Source organism: Strigops habroptila, chromosome 4 (genome assembly GCF_004027225.2).
Source record: "Strigops habroptila isolate Jane chromosome 4, bStrHab1.2.pri, whole genome shotgun sequence".
NCBI lineage: Eukaryota > Metazoa > Chordata > Aves > Psittaciformes > Psittacidae > Strigops > Strigops habroptila.
In genome coordinates, this window is record NC_046358.1 from 26390559 (window position 1) to 26412273 (window position 21715).

General features: G+C 35.1%; 1 protein-coding gene across 18 annotated transcripts in view; it reads right to left on the minus strand.

Annotated features, from left to right (window-relative positions):
* Positions 1 to 21715, minus strand: part of PAPOLA (poly(A) polymerase alpha) — a 45358-nt gene that overhangs the window by 17096 nt on the left and 6547 nt on the right. For 4 of the 18 annotated variants that reach the window (XR_003991180.1, XM_030484484.1, XM_030484485.1 and 1 more), the window contains exons 1-12: positions 16485 to 16958; positions 16123 to 16293; positions 15407 to 15473; positions 13940 to 14021; positions 13351 to 13460; positions 11347 to 11400; positions 9290 to 9401; positions 7782 to 7871; positions 7547 to 7685; positions 5966 to 6059; positions 4362 to 4482; positions 3379 to 3463 (exon numbers count right to left, since the gene is read on the minus strand). Coding sequence is in view for 16 of the 18 variants with exons in the window: in XM_030484484.1 (XP_030340344.1) it covers positions 3379 to 3463; positions 4362 to 4482; positions 5966 to 6059; positions 7547 to 7685; positions 7782 to 7871; positions 9290 to 9401; positions 11347 to 11400; positions 13351 to 13460; positions 13940 to 14021; positions 15407 to 15473; positions 16123 to 16293; positions 16485 to 16561 (1202 nt within the window). In the remaining 2 variants the exon portion in view is untranslated. Of the gene's footprint in view, positions 1 to 3378; positions 3464 to 4361; positions 4483 to 5965; positions 6060 to 7546; positions 7686 to 7781; positions 7872 to 8519; positions 8645 to 9289; positions 9402 to 11346; positions 11401 to 13350; positions 13461 to 13939; positions 14022 to 15406; positions 15474 to 16122; positions 16294 to 16484; positions 16960 to 21715 lie in introns of those variants that run through there. The other 14 variants (XM_030484487.1, XM_030484486.1, XM_030484489.1 and 11 more) reach the window with 11 other exon arrangements.

A 21715-nucleotide genomic window follows, 5' to 3' on the forward strand; every position in this document is an offset into this window, starting at 1 on the left:
CTCAAATTCCATATGGGAAGTTCCTAACTTCTGGTATCAATTTTCCCTAAGGAGCACTAGATATGCAACTAACATTCATAAGATTCCTACATCATACATACCACACAGGCTTGCAGAATGTTTCATTTAGTAGGAAAGACAACTTAAGCTTTTTGTGGTTTTTAACCATGTATGAACTGAAAAACACAGATCTCACATTTGAAAAAACTAATTTCCAGTCACTTATTAAAAGCAGCTCTTTGCAACAAACTTCTGAAGAATTAAAACAAAAAACAAAAAACCCCACAAAACCAACTTGGCTATGTCTTAAAACCTCAGCTAGGTTGTGAGCACCTAGGAAAAAACAAACAAACAAACAAACAAAAAAAAAAAACAAAAAACAAAAACAAAACCACACCTTAAACCTTTTTTATTAAAATATAATGATTAGCTATTTCTGCTCAGGTAGTGCTAGCTGAAAACGAAAGAACACGAGAAGATGCAATTTCTTCCCCCATACCCAACTGTTAAAACAGTGCTAAGAAGGAAATCTGCTACTGGCAGTTTCAGTAAAACTTAAATAGCACAAGCTGTTAAAAATTAAAATGCACTTAGAGTCCAAGATCTCCCTGCTAAATTTTAAAGACAAGATTTGTTACCAGTTCTTCATTCGTAATTTTATCACAAAGAATATGTCTAATTCAAAAGTATCCATTACTCCATAATAAGGGAAAAAAACAAAACAAAAATCTGAAGTTAAGCTTCTGCCTCTCAATGGTGATTTTTAGATGCAGTATATTGTTTTGAAGTATATGGGTTTGGTCTTTCGTTTGGTTTTTTGCTGTTGTTCTGTGGTTTTGGTTGGGGGGGTTGATTGACTGTTGAAACAACTGGTGCTGTTTCTCTCCTATTATCTCCCTATCACTATTGTTTTTATAAAAACAACCTTATGTAGATATTACTGAATTGTCTTACAGCATTAACACCTGTACCTACAAGAAAAATGAAGGATTTTTAAGTCATGCTACTTTGGGGGGGGGGGGGGGAGTGGGGGTGGGGGTGTGTGTGTGAATAGAACACCTGAACATGTTAATTTCAATTTTTCTTTATTAAACTGTCCAGGATTTACACTTTAAATTAAATTATCCAGTCCTTTAAATAGAGTCCTAGCAAGGGAAATGTTCGAAGTACCTTTTTAAAAGGTATGTTTATATTCTACTTTTTTAGCAGGGTACCCTTATAACAGAAAAACAACATGCTAGAGCTCATTAAATGAGTGTTATTCCTCTCCCTACCATACTTCCCTCTTGGTTTAAGCTCTAATAATTTCATTCTTATGTAACATGTCATACTGATGTTATATCCATTTGAAATTATTCTTGTCATTTCACTTGTAAACCACCGTCTCCAACCAAGTGTATGTTCTTTGTTGTTCTCCCCCCACCTGAAAATTTTAACACATGAAGGGCAGATAACACATGTAACTCCCTAAACTCCAAATAATTGTTGACACTTTGTATAAAATAGGAAAAATACACACATAAAACCAGATTTCCCCATTTTCCCAATTTCTAATCTGCTCCTGCCATACAGATATGCAGTAGCCTCCTTAGTCACAAAATTTATTTTAAACACTGCTAACAAGTCAAAAATGTTTATGATCAACATAGATGTTTAGCAACCAATTGCCACTGAGAGCGGTACAGATTACTAAAGCTATCAGAGAAGTGTTTTTAAAACTCTGTCTCAGAGCAAGGACCAGATCTTGTCTTATCTGACAGAGCACTACACGCTACTTTGCATTTCAGCAGAGACAACTCAAGGCGTCTACAATTTAGACAGGAGGAACGTGTGAAGAGGGAGGGAGGAAAAAAAAAATTTAAAAAAAAAATCAACACATCTAGCTTTCAGATGGAGATTTGAGCAACAGAGCCACATTTATTGCGTACTGATGACTGCACATAAAAATTTTGTAAAACATTACTAACCAAAACTTTAGGTTAACCTACTGAGGTAAACCTTGGTAATTTAATTCATTGGCTCCATATGACCATTCCACAATTTAAAAAATAAAATTAAGCAAAGACATTTTGCGCAAAACATACAAACCTTGAATATTTAATGTTAGCAATAGAAGTTTTTATTGCTAAAAATTATAAAATGGCTAAAGCTGGTACACAAAAAAATATATTTAAATTCAGATTTTTTCAAATTACACTTAGTGTTTCCTAATTTTCCTACTTGTAAAAGAAACAGAAAACTTACTAGGGAACTTATTAACAACCTCTTGAGCAGAAACTGATTTGTCTGCAGCCCATTTTAACTTGAAAAAAAAAAAAAATAATATAACTTTACAGTGCTTTTTAAAGTGTTTTGAAACTTACATCTCCACGGTACAACATAAAAGCCATCCAAATGTTTTAAAGCTTTTATCATGCAAAAGGTATAGAAACAAAACACAGACACATTATGAAGGTCATCAGTCTCTTTTAATGGGGGAACTGTATATTTCAATCTTGTTTAGATTAGTACATAACCAACCAACCACCCAACACATAAACAAGTATAAAAGATATCTGATCTTGATTCAAGAAAAATGGGTCTCCAATTTCAACTGAGGGCAAAGAAGATGTAGTCCATATTTTAATAATCCATATTTATTATAAAAATACAACTTTCAGCAAGTCCATATACATTTAACAAGCTTCTGCCCCCACAAGCATATTACTAGAAACCCTAAAAATGTGAAGTGTAAACTTCAGTATTTCTTTTAGAGACATTACAAAATTAGAGAAGCTAGTTGTGAAAGAGCTAATAAAGTAAAGAGCCAAAAGCCTTAAGCTTTGATGAAAAAAGTCTAGTGAAACCTAGTACATCTGGCAGTTAGTCAACACAATTGCAAAAATATCTTTTATTATCAGCATGAACTGTTGACTATATTGACAGAAGAAAACAGACAATTTCACGTATGTATTCATCTTAAATATTGACCTTCAGAATTAGTTCTTTAAATATCTTGTTTCCTGAGAGGCAAGACTGAATTTTAGAATGCTTACTGACATGATTAATGAATGTTTCTGTTAGTCAAACCAGCTGATATGTCTTCAATTTTACTGGTAGCATACCGATTGTATACTTAACTGGTGACATTTTAAGTATCTGGTCAGGGACTAACAGGTTTCTGAAATACATGCTAAAGACAAAAAGAAAAAAAGATCTGAGGAAATTATTAATTTTCTAAGAGAAAGGACAACAGTGCATTCACTCCCCCTCTGTATAGAAAAATCCTAACACTTCTTGGAACTCATATGTATAATTTAAGACCCTGTGCTACAGAGCATCATTAGATATTTTAACTGATAAAACTTAAAATATTCTGCCATGCCATAAAATACATACTTGTACTTTTGAAAGAAGTTTGGAGCTTCAAAAAGTTTGGACCACTCTGCCTTACTCAGCAAAATTTCATCTGTGATAGCAAGACCTAAATTATAAAAAAAAAAAAAAGAAAAAAGAAAAATTTAATTTTTTTTTAAAATGCAGTTTAGTAACCAGAGTAAAAACAGCTTATTAATTTAGCAAAAGGTTACTACAAATTACTTCCCCCCCTTAAAATTCAAAGGAATTTATCAACAAGCTTTATATCGCAGTCGTACCTTAAGAGGTCATTAGTTATTCAAATCATATTATTAAGAACCTCAATAAAATTTGATTAGAAATGTATGTTAATTGATCAGACTGAAAATTTCACATATATTTGCTTTGCAGTGTAATACTGCTCAATTTAATCTTCTGTGTATGCCACAGTAAGTATTCAATCCAAAGAAGATAGGGGTCTTTTTCCTTACAGTATTTGAATCATCCCTTCTAAAAGGCGAAGAAACAGTAAGACAATAAGCTACTGCTCTTCCTGAGAGCGCTACTGGTAGTTGCTCTCTGCATCAAGTCTACTTCCTGCTTTGATAATGTCTTCCCTTATTTACTGTAATTATCCAAGCATATTACTAAGAAAAATCTAGAGGACTCATCTCTAAGCAAGTATATGTCTTATATTAGACCCAGAAATGGCCATGATGGGATTACCACACTAATCTTCAACGGAGCATGACACAATCTAAAGCCACTAAAATAAACTAACAAGGCATTCTAATTAATTACTCTCAGTTTCTAAGAGTGAAGGACAGGTTTGCAGAAATCTCTACTGAATTTGGAACTTTAAGCCACAGAAGTGTAAAAGGCCAAGTTCTACCTCCCTCAAAGAGTCTCACATCAAGAAGCTATTTAACATCGTGCCACCTTTCCCCTCACAAACCATACCCACAATGGAACTATTTTAAAGCCATTTGAAAACATTTATATATAGAGCATAAGATGATACTTACCTTGTTTAAATTCCTCAACCATGACCATCCGTGTGGAAACGGACACATTGTAGGTAGAGTTCTGCTGTGGGTATGCTGGTGTAATTATAGGCATAAGATGGTACCTATCACTGGGGTTTACCTATATATAACAACAGCCAATCAGTTTTCTTCAAGTATACACATGAGTTAACAAATTTGGATTTCTCCCTTTACTACAACAGAGTCTTAAATTCTAAGCGACTTTAGTTTGCAGACCAGGTTAAATTTACCAACAGTTCAGAGAAAGTTTAGAAAACAAGGATAATGCTTTTGAAGGACATCATTCTGAACCACAGTGATGTGGGAGGGCTGTAACCTGTCAACACATCAAGATCAAGTTGCAGGCATTTCTAAGTCCAGAAACACCAACTGAACAGAACTTCTCACTTTAACAGAAATTAGCTTGGGAGCACATCAAAACAAGGATACCTTATCACCACATGAGCACCTTTAGAAGAACAACTGTCTTCAGACCTTGCGAAAAATGTTTTAGACTTTATTTCTGTAATGCTACTGAAAACAAAGAGCTAACTTAAGACAAGAAGCTCTAGGCAACCTGACAGAAGCATCACTTGCATTAACGTATCTTTTATTAAACAGCACACAGAGAAACAAAAAAAAGAAGGGACAAAATACACACATGCAAAATACATTTTAAATAGCATTAGGGTAGCATTCTTGTAGATAGTAAACTAAAGAAAAACTGCTGACATTAACTTACCCCACTTTGCTTATTAGCTACTACAACACAGACAGTTCCCATCACACTGACCTCAAACCCCTATTGCAAGAACAACAGCAAGACCCGAGAACACTTCAACTGTCTCACATTATTTAAACGTGGACTTTTGTCAACCAGAAAAACAGATATGAAGTACAACAGGGCACAAAACTCAACCTTTGGTGCTTACTTTATTCACCAAAAAAAGATTAGTTGAACACCAACTGTTCTAAAATTCACAAAACAGCATCAAACACATTCACACTAAGCCCTACTGAAACCTCAGAACGTGAGCTGTGCTGCAAACTGTTTCACTGAATGCCTGAAGGACCTTAATGTCCAATGCCCTTAAATGTAAGTGCTACAAATATGGAGATCAAATATTATAAATAATATACAAAGCAACTTGAAGTCTTCAAGTTATGTTCTTCTTTGGTCCAAGATGAAAAGACATATTACCACAACTGTATGGAACAATATATCTAGCTATGACTGCAATGAAGTGAATTCAATGGACTTGCAAAAGTAACAGGTTTTAAGTTAGAATCAAACCACTTTAAGATAAGCAGTTTTTAAAAATGAATTGCTTTAAGGCATATATCTAGTCAGGCTGAGTATTTATTAAGATCACATTGCAAAAGTTGGGAGTAAAAAGTATATTGTTCAGCAAGTGTGCTTCAAGTGGTCAGTTTAGAAAATTAAGCTTTGTTCCATATTCAGGAAAACTAGAGGTTAATTACAAAGAAGACATAATACCAAAATATTACGTTTAATAAACCGAAAATGAAGTTCACCTAGGACTCTTTAAGCAACTGAATTTATTGTACGGTGTGACTTATAGGGGAAAAAATAATACACTAACCCTTGGGTCCCATACAGGCAAATTAAGATTGCATTCTTCTGGCTGTTTCAATAGCACTGGATTTGGCCATTCCCTGTTCAAAAAGATTGTAGCACTGAATAAGACTATTGGATACAACCATGTATGTTCAACAAACAATACTTTCGAATGCGATCCTTCTTAACTCTGCTCTCAAGGTAAAGCATCATTTCCTTAAGACTAAGCTGGTCTAACTGGGGTTCTTTACCTAAGCTGTATCACTGAACTACAATACAGCTGTAATTAGCTTCTCCAGGCCATTAAAACAATTAATTTTTTGTAGTCTTGGGAGTTTCATAACCACTGGTTTAGGTAACTAAAACTCCTCTAATTTCTTCTTGAAATACACCTAGCAAAGAGAAATTCCACTATGAAGATTGACATTGGGTCCATCTTCAAGCTAGCTGTTTCATGGACAAACTACAGAAGAAACAGCCAACATGGTTACAGCATTACAACATCATTACACAGCATATGTATTTAAAAAAAAAAGTCAAGTAAAAGAATCCATGCTGAATGAAACACTAAAAAGAGAGGCAACACTTCTGTTCTTCAAGTCATCTCTACTCCCATAAGTTTTCTTCTTATAAAGAGTAGAAGTCAGTTAATCTCTTGATATTTGTACGTTAATGCTCCTATGCTATGCACATATAAAATGGGATAGCAGCATAAGGAACACAGTGAACAGAGCTTCCAACCAGTTTTCCTCTACTAGCTTTGTGTGGCAAGATCTTACTAAACACTAGGTACCCCAAAAAGTCTATAAAGCCTATGGATTCAAGACAGTGAAACTGTAGGAATTACCTTCATGTTAAGAAGGAAAAACACTATACTTGAAGTAAAGCAACAACTTGGTACAATGAGCCTTAAAATGTGTCAATGTCTCATGAAGACTATAGGTAGAGACATGTTCTTTCAAAAAAAAAAACAAAACAGTATTCATTTGTAATCTGCAAAGTGCACTTTTGTCCTATTCATTCTAAATTTACTTGGAATGTTACCATTGTTCCTATCAGAGTTATTCTAACCGTCTTTCTGAGGTAACTAGTTCAGGAATATGAAACCATATGTAATTGTAAAACACCTACCTCTCTGCATTGACAAGATTAAAAAACCCCACGCTTCTGTCACTGGTTCTCCAAAACTGCATTAAAGCTATGTGCCTAAACCAGATACTGACACACCTCCTCTTTCCATTATCCCAGTATCCGAATATTAAAAGACTTCAAATTTTGGGGTGTCTGCTCTTATTCTGCACTATGTAAGTATTTTATCTAAAGAGTAATGTTGAGTTACAACAAATACCTAAGAAAATTTTAATTAAAAACTGAGTGGATACTTTAAGAACACAGTATGTTGGATGACTTATTGAAAAAGCTAACATTTTCTGTCAGCAAGAACAATGCTTACAACTACATCTTAATCTGATAACACCTGAAAAATGATACCATAAAAACAGGACTAAAATTTAGTGTCTACAAACAATTTTATTTTAGTGTAATCTAAATTTAAAAAAAACAAAAAAACAAAAAAAAACCAACCAAAACAAAACCAAAAACATACCATTTAGAAAATACCAAGAAAAATTTATGTACAAGAGTTGATGCTATTGCATTTGGATAAAGCTGGCAAGTTCTTGCTACTAGCATAGCCCAGGAAACACCGCCAAGGAAACCTAGTATATTGGAATAGATGTTGTGGCCTGTGGAGTGAGAAGGAAAGAGACAAAAGAAGAAAGGTATCAGTAACTGCAAGAGTTAAAAGAAACTTGACAATTTTTTTGAATAAAACTGCTTACGTTTTGCCCACAGTTTGATAGCTCTCAGTGTTAACCTGAAGTTGTCAATGTTTGGTACTAGATGCAGAATTTCATCGGTTACCCGGCAACCTGTCAAAAGAAAGAATCCATTACACTTGCTGCCTCCAAACTTTTTTGCTTGCTTACCCTCCCTCACCTTCAAAGCCATGAAACCTTAGATCAGCATGCTAGAAATTAATTTTGTATTTTGATCACTTTTGTTTTGAATTTGAAAGCTTAACTTTTTTTTTCCTTACTGTTTCATAGCAGCACTCAAGACAATTCATGCACACATAGTTATGGTTTTGAGCTGCTACTTGATTTTCTGTTATTAATGACCTGCACAAGCTGCCTAACAAGTTTCAAGTTCTGCTGTTACAGGATTACATGCAGTGTACCATAGAACGCACAGAAAAATTAAGACAGTCCTCATGGATCTATAAAAAACCTGAAGTCATTTGTCTGAATTTATGAGAACACACTAAAAAGAATAGTTTTTAAACATACAAGTATCTTTACTTTGATGGGATATTTTCAGGCATAAGAGTAACATTACAGATGACAATATTAACAGCTTGATTTTTTTTTTTTTTTTAATCAAGAATAAGTAGTTGTTCATTGTTACTAAATAGTTGCAGAGAACTGGTTTCAAGAAAATAGTGTTATCTAAGACTAGGAGTTCCTTTCAAAGGAAGGAAGCACCATGAATTCTAGAGACAGCACAAATATGAATCTCACAGAACAGTCCAAGTTGCTGTGGTAATCTCAAATCATCAAGTTTTCAGCTCGTAACAGAAATCAGTGCTATCTAACATGCTCCTCTTCCCCCAGCAAACTCCATCCTGGCTGAAGCCCCTGCCATCCCGGACAGGACATTGTAAATAAATGATTTTTTAAGCTGCAGTATCATAGAAAAGTTAAGCATTACACAAGCTGGTAAGCTACAAAAGACCTGCCCTCAAGCTCACAATATTTTGATATACAGAATTTATCACTGAAGCAATTTTGTGTTGTTTATACATATTAACACACATAAAAAAAAAAAAAACCCACACAAAACCAAACAAAACATTAAAAAAAAAAAAAAAAAAACCCACACAAAAAAAAGCACCACCCCACAAAAAAACCTAACACACCACAACAAAATCAACCCAAAAAACCCTCCCTGAGGAAAAAAAAAAACAAAAAAAACCCCAAAACAAAACCCTAAACAACAAACAACCCTTACATATCTTTATGTATAGAAATACTGATCCAAACCAGAGTCTTGCAAGTCTACACAGCACCACTTACTACCCAAATTAAAGAAAAAAAATGTCATAAAGATCTGGCCAACAAGAAACAACCCTTCTCTCCAAAGATATATAAAACTGGCTACGACTTCACTTCCAGGTATGGAGTTGGTATATTTTCAGACAAGTCCACAACTGAACTACTGTATCAAACAACCTAGGATACTTATTAAAAGATTTCATGAGAAATTTATATGCAAAACTGTATATACATACCATTAAGACTTCGTATGCATCTAATGTCTAAATTTTTAAGTAGGCTATCGTCTCGTAGGTCTAAGTCCTCAGGAATAGTTTGCAGTGCTAATCTTGCAAACAAAATATCAATCTTGGAAAGAAAATAAAAGAAAAGAGAGAGATAAGACATTAGAAAACTGTTCTTCTGCAGAATTAATTCTTTAATCCATTTTTACCAAGTAGAAGTTTCTACTGAAGTCAGAAGTACTACTTTCCAATGTAAAACAAGTTCAAAATTAACTTCAGATTAAAGTTCTATTATCCCTAGAAGGCCTAGCACCTCTAAAGATCCAAAGTTCCTTGACAGTAAATGCATTTTTCAAATAGAGAAATTAATAGTCTGACCTATGCCTTTTTTGTGTGTAAATAATTTTTCTACAGGAAGAACAAATTAAAAAAAGCAAGAAGGTTCTTGTTTATTTTAAGCAAGAACATAAAACGAATATTTAAAAACTTGTATTGGCAGAAACTTCTGAAGTTTAACTGACAGGATCACCACAAAATTCCCTCAGTTCTAAGGTTTTCTTTACAGACAGAAGAACTTAAGACACCTTTTGCCTGGATGAGGAAAAGGAAAATTAAATTAAAATGTTCTGATATTGACATTCTGGACATAAACACAACCATCAGAAATTGTGACCTAACAACACTTGTATATATAAAAAAAAGTGTTTGTAAGTTAGCATTCAAGGCTACAGAACTCTCATTCGCTGTCAGCAACATGGGATAAGTCTCAGTCATAAACCTAATCAGGGCCCATCATAAATTACTGTTTTTAAGCATGATACTACTACTGTTATAGTAGCCAACCCTTTTTATTAGCCTATTTACACTTGTATTTTGAATTTCATTTTTAAACAAGGAGAGACAACACTGGCTTGGCTTGAATGTGACTGAAAGAAAAAAAAAAAAAAAAAAAAACCAAAACCACCAAGCAAAAAATACCAACCAGAGGATGCCTATGGCAAGTTTCAATATTTAGAATTAATACCTAAGCTACGTAAACAGAAAACAAATTCTCCAGAAAAATGTTCCCAATACCTAATTGTATACGAAAAGTGATAAAATAGCTGACAGATGCAAAGTCACTAGCTAGCTTATTGTACAGTATCACATTTCTCTGCACATCTCTCATTTGGAGAAAATGCATCTCTCCACCTAAGCATCAACTGATACACTAGTGAAAGTTCAAATAAGTAAAGCTGGATAGATGAGGGCAGAGGAAGTGGTTCATCTTCCCGAGACTCAAAAATTGCAATACCCTAACTAATGACCATTATAATAGCAAGGCAGGGATTTAACTCAAATTGACAGAGAAGGAACTGCCCAGTCTTGCGTACAATACTACAGCTCTTCAAGTCATGTGTCAGATGATTAGCATGGGAATTCTCTCTCCACTGTAAAGTACCCTTCTTATACCTTCCCCAGTTGCTGCTTGACATAATCCAGCTACAAGTCTGATGAACTGTGTGTATGAACAGTTTATATGTTTTTGTCTTGTCACCAAGATAACAAGTTAACTATAAACCAAGCTGAGAAAGGTGAAAAGATTATCTTTTGAAAGCAGTGTTCTTGTTTTCTCAGCAACTTCACCCAAAATAGTAAAAATTTTTGAAACACATCAAAGATCACACTTGCTGTACTATAGACACTGAAACAATTCTGAATTTAAGGTTCTGACAGTTAATTATTAGCAGCCAAAAAAATTATTGAAGCCACATTATTTATTAATTTCTATTAAATGTTAAGTCTTAATAATGCCAATATTAGTATTCTACAGGTCAGTAAACTAATCAGTACTAGCAAGTAGCAGTACCTAAAAGAACAGGGAGATATTCTCTACAAAGCTTTAAGTACATCAAGAGAAAGACTTGGTTTACTCTTAAAAGCCCCACTTTAAGTTACACAGCTGAGGACTGTTGCCATGAATTTACAAGAGCCACTTTAACAGCACTTATGAATACTACATGAATTACAGATATCTTGAACACTTCATTTTAACCATGCTCTACAAAAACAAAATAAAAGATCTTTACCTCTATTCCATCAAAACAAAGTTTAATAACTGGGACAAAAGCTTCTTCAACAGCCTGGAGGGGAAAAAGTTGTATTTTATTTTCCGTACAGATTACACTTACAAGCAATAGTTAGTAGGTCTAAACAACCACAGTGACATGTTAATTACACAGATGATTTTCTGCGTTCAGATTGATTTTTGTCAGTAATGTCTTTCTCCACCATTGAGAACTTATGCAGTAAGCCCTGATCTACTACATCCTACAGCTGTCTAGATGTTAATTATAATCCAAACTCATACCAACCAGCTCTGACGATGTTACCTGAAGGTCCAACTCTCTTCTCACTACATGTAGGACATGATCAAATGTTTTACTCCTCACCTAATCTCTAAGTACTCTAAGGCCAACCTAGGGGGAATTCTTACTCCAAGAGGCCTCTCCCTTCTATGGTTTCTCCAGTCAGTATCTTATGAGAAATGACCAGGAGACAACTGTGTAACTACATAGCCTAACGTCACCTAAACCAGTTGCAAGTCACCAGTCTCCAGAGCTTGAGCATCTTTTATAGATGTGGTCATTAATAAGGTACTTCGACAAACTGTATCCATGCTGAAACGATGGAACTTGATGTCTACTCTGTCACAACCTTCCAGAACTGAGCATCCAAACTAAACGCAGATCTGCAGAGCACCGCTTTCAAAAAAGCAAAGAACACTGCATACCTCCTAATAAGAAATTTAGGAACTGCAGGGACTTAACACAGTTCTGCATTAACAAGAGAAGGAGACAACACTACCCTATGCTCTTAACCTTAGTTAAGGTTACCTTAATGTTACTGGATGTCAAGATGGATCCTAAGCAAAATAACACACTCACAAGTTTCTCAGGGTCATTCACTAGAGCAACCATTAAGAGTCTAGGTTACGTAAAGATGTACAAACTTTCCTCAGTCTAGCTTGAATGATTTGAAGTGTTATGACACTGATCTAAAAGCTTATTTGCATCACTGCAAGGCTACACTGAAGAGCGTACACTGATCCACCTTGCTGCTAAATCAACTTCATCTTAAGTCACAATTTACAGCAAAGTTAACTGGAAATCTGCAAATCAGAATCCTCTTAATTACAGGATGTGGATTTAAGATTATTAAAAGTGTTCATATAATAAAGCATTCAAAACAACTGTTTCAATAACAGTATTACCACCAGACGTTTGCACTACCCTGGTAGTTACCAACTACAGGATGCATAGGGCGGAAGAATACTGCAGAGACGGTCATATTTATTCTATGGGAGCAGGACTAAACCAAAGTTTTAGACTTGCCAGCAACTACCTTCATTAAAAAAAACTGCAGCAGAGAAAATTAAATTTTCTCTAAACCAACATTAAGAAGATTAAATTTCCTACCAGTTGACCTAGGGAGGCTTGTTATTTATGTATAATAGAAACAAAATACTGTACACCTGTGTGTCTTTCATTCCTACAAGGGAAATCATCATCTTACAATCCTGAAAGTCTTACAAAGCATCTAATAATCAGACACAGTAAACATGTAACTTCCATTTTCAAATGCACAGTTGACAGACAATATAGAATGTTTAGTTAATATGAACCACTGTTATTGTCTATATAAGTATGAAATTATAAAAACGTCAGCATAACGGTATACTTTAAAACCTTCATTAAGACACTTTCGGTCCTGATCTTTTTCAAGCTAACCCATCTGCATCTGCCTGAAGCTAGAGAGCAAGCAGAAATTTTGCAGTACTAGCACACATCCTAGGAGGCCATTCTGCAATGCGGATTTTTTTTAAAATTATATCTCTATTAAGTGGAAACAGAGAGAAGCCAGAAGAATATCTGTTTATTTCAATTATGGGGATAGGCTTTGCTGCAGGTTAACTAAAAATCCACTGCAAGCCTTTAACAGTAAAGTTATATTTACTTATTTAAAGCATCATTTTTCACTAACTTTTCAGCAGCATCATCAGTTCAGCTAGCTGTATCAGACAGTTCACATACCCTCAGATCTCTCACTTCTTCTTGTTGTTTCAGTTTTTCATAAAACGATGTGAAAAAGTCACTTCTTTCAACATGTCTTGGTGCAACACAGAGGGCGTCAATATCAGCACCTGAAATTGTTTATTAGCACAAGTTATTCACACTTTATATGTGTGTAATGCCAGCATTAGCCAGACTTTTTTCTTTTTAAAAACAGGAAAAATTAATTTCTCTTCCTGTAGAACAGCTTTTCTTCAGGAATACTAGGTCAAAACAAATACAAAAGTTCACGGCCATGGTGCATACTGAATACATACATACATTCTTCTTGCATTTGTAGTAAATTTTAAAAAGCAAACCATGAGACTCCAAGCATACTACTTTCTCTTTTCAAAAACTTCCCAACTTTATTTCTTTCCCAACCCATCCCAAAAGCATAATATAGAAACATACTTCTTTTATTTATAATAAAGAGTAAAAATGGCTGACAAAAATTTAAAAATCCAACACCACCTCAAAATACAGAAAGTTTGTATTACTTAAGGGTGGCATTTACAGCTATGTCATTAGCTCAAAAATGTGAGATTTTTATAACAAACGTAAATGTTACCTTTTGTATGAACCCCTAATCTATAGGATCCAAACGTAAAAATTTTTCCTCCAACATTTTCTATTACAGATTGTGGAAGATTCTAAATGGAGCAAATAAAATTGGTTATTTCACCTTAACAAGTTTTAACAACAAACAACAATATATTTTAAAACAAAAGGAAAAATATTCCACAAACTTATGTTGTTGAAATAATAATCTTAGTATTTACAGAAAAGATGGAAGTTTTGTTCACCACTTGGGAACTATTTGTAACATTTCAACTACATTACACATTACTGCCTCAAACTTGGTAACTGTTCCTGCAGTACTACACTTCAGGTGCAACAGCTTTAAAATATTAACGACATAGAAGACATTTTGCTTAACACTCAGGCATTTTAAGACTGACTTAGAAATTTATGATTAATTGCAATTCAGAGGGGAAAAAAAAAAATACTATTTTCATTATCAGTGTTTATTAAATTACTTGCAGACACACACTTACTACAATCTCTGTACAAAAGTTTGGGGTTGGGAGAGGTATTTATTTTATGTTAAAATTGTTCAGGCACATCTACTAAAGTTCCTAAATTTGTATCTTCAAAAAAACTCTTGAACCCATAGTACTGTGGGCAAAGACAGTTACCCTTTCATAACAGGATGCAATGTTACAATCTGAAGCCCTACATTAATGGTTACACAGCAAAAGATAATAAAAAAATTATTATTTTGCAATGCATATTGAATTTTAAGTAGTTTCCTATCTTACATCAGTTAAGATACTCTCACTATTTTCTTTTCAATGATTGTCTCCACCCATAATCTTGTTCATATATAAATTTCCATTTCATAAGTGTACAGAAGAAATACAATCCTAAATATAGTTCAAGCATAATACCTTAAAAAATTAGGGGTTTACCCCTAAAAGCGCCACGGCCATCTTTACAATTTTTGCAAGTCTATAATTATTCAAAAAAAAGGCATGTGTAGGGGTGTGGAGGACTACCACCTGGCAAAACCACTACTATCAATGTTAGAGTCTACAAGAGTAACATTACAGGACTAACACTTAAGAAAAAGACTGCAGATCATAAAGCTGCAAAAAGTCCGTTTTATGATACAGCACTGCTTCACAAAGCCAAACAACCTAAGCATGTAATTAACATAATTTATACATATGTATTTTGACAAAAAGTTAAGCTGTATTTCTACCTAGGGAGATGAGGGAACAACTGAAAATTATTATTACAACTACCGTAACTTCTTCCAGTGTTTATCAGTTTCTTTATTTGACAACATTCTACTTTGAAGGGGAATACTGCCTGGAAACAAAAGCAGCTACACAAAGGTTGTACTTATTTTCCCAGTATTGTCAAACTAGATGCCCAAATCTAAGATTCATCTCATTTAGAGTGGGAACATATTTTGGAATTATCTTCCTACAGCAGTCTTACTATAAGCAGTTCCTTGTAAATACATCCATACCTTGCTTTCACTGATTTCCCGTATCCATTCCTTTACCAGGTTATTTAATTTTCCCAAAATTAGAATCCTGTTGATAAAACAGCAGAATCACAGGTCATGAACTTAGACAAAACTAAGTCTCAAAAAAAGTACTTTTTGAGACCTTGATCATCATTACACACACAGTAATTCAACTACAGGAACACCACAGATCTAATTACAGATCTTGTTTTATAGACACACACACACACACTGAAATAAAGTCAGTCTTACAACATTCCCACTATCTTTTCCCCTTTAAAGATCCTTAAGTGATTTAAACTCAGAAAAAATGCTAGCATACAAGGCCCACACACATTCTACATATGAGTTTTGCTCACTTTCGTAAAACCTTCATTCATAAAACACATGCACCTAAAAGAACAGTAAACAGCAGTACTGAGAGCAAAAAAAACCTCTAGAAAGCTTAATAAGGATAAAAGTAGAAAAGTCACTACAACAAAACTGTTATGAAGGGAGGAAAAAAAAAGGCAAGTCAGCCTCCAAAATTTAAAGGTAATTTTAATTTATTTATCTGTTCTGAGGTATTCCTTTTAACATAAGAAAAACTAAGCTTAATATTCTACTAAGCTTTTAAGAAAGCATTTGAAATAACATAAACATGTTTGAGGTTCATTAGTCAACTACATGAACTTCAAGATAGGAGAAAACCACTGCTAAAGTAAGCGTTTACTCACCTGCGCTGCAATTCTTCTTCCTCTTCAAATACACCATATGGTTTTAAGGTTTCAATTAATTTCTGGGTAAGCATGCAGTCAAACTCCTTGGGGGCAGCTAAACTGATAGGTGAGGTAATGCCATAATGCTTCTGTAGTTGCTGTGTTTGTGATCCCTGGGTTGTAACGGGACTAATAAAGGCAATTAGATAAAGTTACTGACAGAAACGAAACAAAACAAAAACATTTTAAAATTACTTTTTCTCAGAGAAACAGACAAGAGACACATACTAGGGAAATAAAAAGTGAAGCCTACTGTTAGTTTTTACATCACAGACCAATTTGTATTAAATCTGTGGTATTATGGACAACAATAGAATTACCTTTCTCCAACTCCAAATGCTGACTGCAGGGGTAGAAGTTGCTGTGAAGCATGATCTTTTACATCAGCTGCCTTCATGCACTCAGAACACTCACATGTATAAGGAGGTTCTAACACATTTTGAGTCCATTAGCAACATACAGTCAGCTTTAAGCTGACTTCTCTGCTGGCTAGCATAACCGTGTGGGTAGATGAATAATGTCAGCTCAATTTATGTTGGCAATATTACATACAACACTGGCCTTGCTTCATGAGGTAGGTGTGGGGAGATTATTAGGTTTGTGCCAGACTTTGCCTAGCTCAAGTACCAAGGATGTAAGCAGTACTCTCTCCACATCACTCATGTCTCCTTAACATGACACTTGATATAAGTATTTCACTAAATAAGAAAGTAAGCCTCCTGTAAACCTAACCCACCACGATGGGTTAAATCTGCAAGGACCTAGTTCACTAGTAAACAGGGAAATTAAAAGCCCTCATAGCATCCCTGCCTTGCAGTTTTCAAGCAACCCAGACAGATATGGAACCAAACCTCAAGCACAAGGATGATACTCAAGTTAACCCCCCATATTTCAACATCACAAGAAAGGAGGGACCACCATGCAAAAGAACTTCAGCAGAAACACAAAAGGAAAGTTACCATCATATTGTGAGAATTAGGTAAGCTTTCTGGATGAAAAACAGCCATGCAGTTTTTTATAACGGGCATATATTTGCAACGTTCACATTTTAAAGCAGCCTTATTTTAAGAACAGTTTAAGCTCTAAGGATGGTAATTCTAAGGGTTTCAAAACTAAACTCGGCCCTGTGTAAACATACAAGTGTTTGGATTCAGTGATTACTCCATGCTACACCCATATAGTTAAAACTTTTTTTAACTGACAGTAGCAACAACAGGTAGCCATAAAAAGAAAAAAAAAAAAAAAACCACACAAACACACAAGCAATTTAAACATTCAGTATTGTAGAATAAATTATATACTTTAATAGTTAAGACAGCCCCATTTTAAGAACACTTAGTGTCCTGGGTTCAGCTATAGCAGTCATTTTTCTCCTTCTTAGTAGCTGGTGCAGTGCTGTGTTTTTTAACTTTCAGCCTGGGAACAACGCTGATAACACTGATGTTTTTAGTTGTTGCTAAGTAATGTTTATTCCAACCAACGACTTTCTCAGTCTCGTGCTTTGCCAGGGAGGAGGGGAAGACGGGAGGAAGCAGAGACAGGACGCCTGACCCAAACTAGCCAAAGGGGTATTCCATACCACAGCACGTCATGCCCAGTATATAAACCGGGGGGAGTTACCCGGAAGGCCCAGATCACTGCTCGGGTCGGGCTCGGTATCGGTCGGCGGGTGGTGAGCAACTGTATCCTCTCCCCTTGTTATTTCACTAATCATTATTATCACTGGTGGTAGCAGTAGTGGTTTTGTATTATACCTTAGTTGCGGGACTGCTCTTATCTCAACCCGTGGGAGTTACATTCTTCCGATTCTCCTCCCCATCCCTCCGGGAGCTGGGGGAGGAAGGGGGGGACTGAGCGAGCGGCTGTGTGGTTCTGAGTTACCGGCTGGGCTCAAACCATGACAGTTCGTCTTGCTCACTATATACTTCACAGGTTTAAAAGAAAAAAAAAAAAGTACACTACTTAAACCTGTATTTTAGAAGTTCTAAAGGTTACTTGCAGATTAAATGTTTTACATCGATATATAGACAACTTTTCCTCTAAATTATAAATATTATTCCTCCTTTGATTTTGCAAATGACAAATCACTGTAATTAAGCATACTAAAAAGCTTCTTTTCTGAAACCAACTTGTTACTTAAATTAATCAACTTTCCAGAGACCAAACAAAAACATTTTGATCTCTCATCAAAACATACATTTCAGGAAACACAGGTATTACATCAACAGCTATTTAAAAGTCTTACCAACAATTAAAGCAAGTATTACCTGAAAGTTAAGGCAATGCTTGTGTAGAACTGTCACATCTGCATTATTTAAGTTATATTCTTACTACATAAGATTACTCTCCTTCAAAGGTATAGTGTTTTATTTAACCAAATGTATAACTAATATTTTTCACTCAGATAGTACACTAACATTTTTTCCTGATCAATTATTCATTCTACTAGAGCAAAAGCTTTATCAATTTGATCTCCCTCAACTTTCATGAAGTCTAAAGAAAAGAGAATTCCCCACATTAAAAATTCAAGCTAACAGCTTATGTGAAAGTCCCATTCTTTGCAAGCTTAACATTCCCCTGTACATTCCTGTATTATCAGCCCTTTATATCTATACATGTTCTATGCTATTTCTATCTTATGAAACAAGAAAATTTTTTCAGGCTAACTAGATACTGCATGTGGAAAAACTACAGTACAATTTCACTTTTACTCCCGTAATCTGTTGTCGTCATCTCCTCATGATTTCACTCCTTACTTCCATGAGGACTAAGTATTAAAAAAGAACAACATCTTAACTGAAAATCGTCAGGAATCAACAAAACTTAATATAATTTTCCACAAGTTAAACCCATTTTAAAATTATTCTAAGCACTATAATTTGTTTGAAATCAACAATTTAGTCCCAATGAAGTTTCTCATAAAACAAGTTCTGCACATTTGTCCCTTTGCTTGTTAGCAAAAAAGGAAAATGTACATTAAAACCTGTACATTAAAAAAAAAAAAAATCAACCCCAAGTAATCATGTCTGGGAACATTATTTGGTACCGCTTCCTCTGCTAAAGGGTTTTAATCAGCTAAGAAAGAATTTGTTAGCAGCTGAACAAATCATACAGACCTGAGGACTTGTGTGAATGAAAACATTTTTAAAAACTGTCCAGATAAATTATATAGAACAGTAGAATCATAGAACGGTTAGGGTTGGAAAGGACCTTAAGATCATCTAGTTCCAACCCCCCTGCCATGGGCAGGGACACCTCACACTAAACCATGTCACCCAAGACTCCATCCAACCTGGCCTTGAACACTGCCAGGGATGGAGCATTCACAACTTCCTTCGGCAACGCATTCCAGTGCCTCACCACCCTCACAGTAAAGATCTTCTTAAAAGTAATTCAAATTAAGGCCAAAGGAAGCCACTAAAACATTTATTCTGTTTTTCAAAGAAAAAAAGTCATGGAATGTCAACACAAATAGTAGCTTCAGCCACTTAGTTGCTACTAAATAAAAAGTCAGAAAACAAAAGGCCTCATACATAAACATCCTTTGGGTATTATGAATATTTTTACTTACACCACAAAGCAAGTAGTTAAATTTGAACTACAATTTTTCCCCTTTTTATCAACTGTTAACTTGGAAGAAACAGATTTGCTCTTTAAGATTCTGCAATTTATTTTCACAGGTTTTCAAAGTCAGTAATATAAAGTAATCAATAGTTTAGTTTTGCGTAAAAATTTCCTGATGGTCTGACTGCGATTTTCACCCTTCTGGAACTAGAAACTGTATCCAAGTCAACAGCTATTAGACATCATCGGAAGGGCTGGCAAAACACAGCCTGGTAGACACTGCTATTGGGTATCAAAAAAGAAAAGACTCAATGTAACTCAGACCCAGATTCTGTGAAGCAGACTCCTGAAGTCAGTAATGCTGACAGAGCCCTCCATCTTCCACCTGCTTGCAAGGGCCATGCTTCACCAATCTGAGAACTATAACTTTAAAATAATCCTTTGCCTTCTCCCCAAAATTACAACATGTAAAACTCAACCAATCATCAGATCACTTCCCTAATCTGGCTTACAGCATAACCCTGGCGGTGCAATGAGCAGGTCTGTCTTTGCAGACCACCACACTGACATGATCTAAACCAGTTTCATCTCCAACTCCTACAGGGCCATCTGAGCATGGTCGTAGGGCACAAAATAAGCTTTGAAACTGTTCACTAAAACATCAGCTTTAAACAACCAATTAAACCAATCACCTGATAACACATCTTTGGGAATTGTTTCACAAAAACAGTTACAGTTTTTATACTCACTGCTCTTATGTATTTTATAAGAATGAAATAAAAATGTTGCCAACAGCACAGGACCTTCCTACACAAATGTTTCACCTGTGTTTGAAGGTCGAGAAGTTAGTAACAACACTTTCACTGCAATGGTACCTAACAATTCTCTAACATAGCTGCTCCTAATAGATTTACCATGCCAGAAGATACAACGAAGATTACAATGAAGATTCAATGAAGCAATGAAGCCAGTGAAGTGATCATTCCCCTGTATTCACTGTCCCTGGAAGTGTTCAAAAACTGCGTAGATGAGGCCCCCTAGTGAAGTGGTTTAGTGGTGGTCTTGGCAGTCCTTGGGTAATGATTGGACTTGATCTTAAAGGTCTTTTCCAACCTAGTTGACTCTACAATTTTAACATATATTAGTATTGAAGTATTATTAGTATTAAATTGAAGCTCGGTTGTTCACACCTGCTGAAGTTAAGGCTATTCTAAGGTTTGTGTAGCACATTAAAAAGAGATCAGAAAACTGCTTTTGCAAAATGACAAAAAAGATAGTATTTGGCAAAAAAGTTTGCATCCTTAAATTAGTTCAACAAACTAACTAGAGCTAGGTAACTCATGTTCATTTAAGTGACAGCAAGTCATGAAAGATACTACAAAATAAACAAGTAAAGGTAGATCCTCTCCCACCTTCTAACTCCCACAAAATGAAGAGACTTTAAATACAGCATTTGCTAGCTGCTTTTTAAATGAAGAGTAAATTATCACTGAGAAAGAAACTTTAAGTGCTCATTTTTCCAACTTTAATGTTGTATTTACATGTTACATTTTAGCCAGAAAATGCTAATGATCAACACTCACAGACTTATCTTTTACTTTTTCCTAAAGTCAAGATCATCATACTCTACTTCAGCATCCTTCCTCTTGGAAAGACACATGGACATTCTAGTTTCTACCTGTGATGTGCTATGACATATCACTTTTGGAATCCCTTAAACTAATAAATTTATTCAAAAAGAAAGCACAGGTAAATATAAATGCTAACCTCCTACCTGAGAGGATTAGGGAAGTTAAGGCCTTAGAGGGAGGGGGTGGAAGGGGAAAGGGGGCAGAAGTCAATACCTTGCTGGTATGTCAAATCTGATAGTCACTGAACTTAAGCATTGACAAAAATCAAAGAGTATTAAACACAACAGAAAATCCCACCCAGCTACTCAATCTTGACAATAGCAGAGGCAGATTTGACAAACCTTGACAATGTCTGA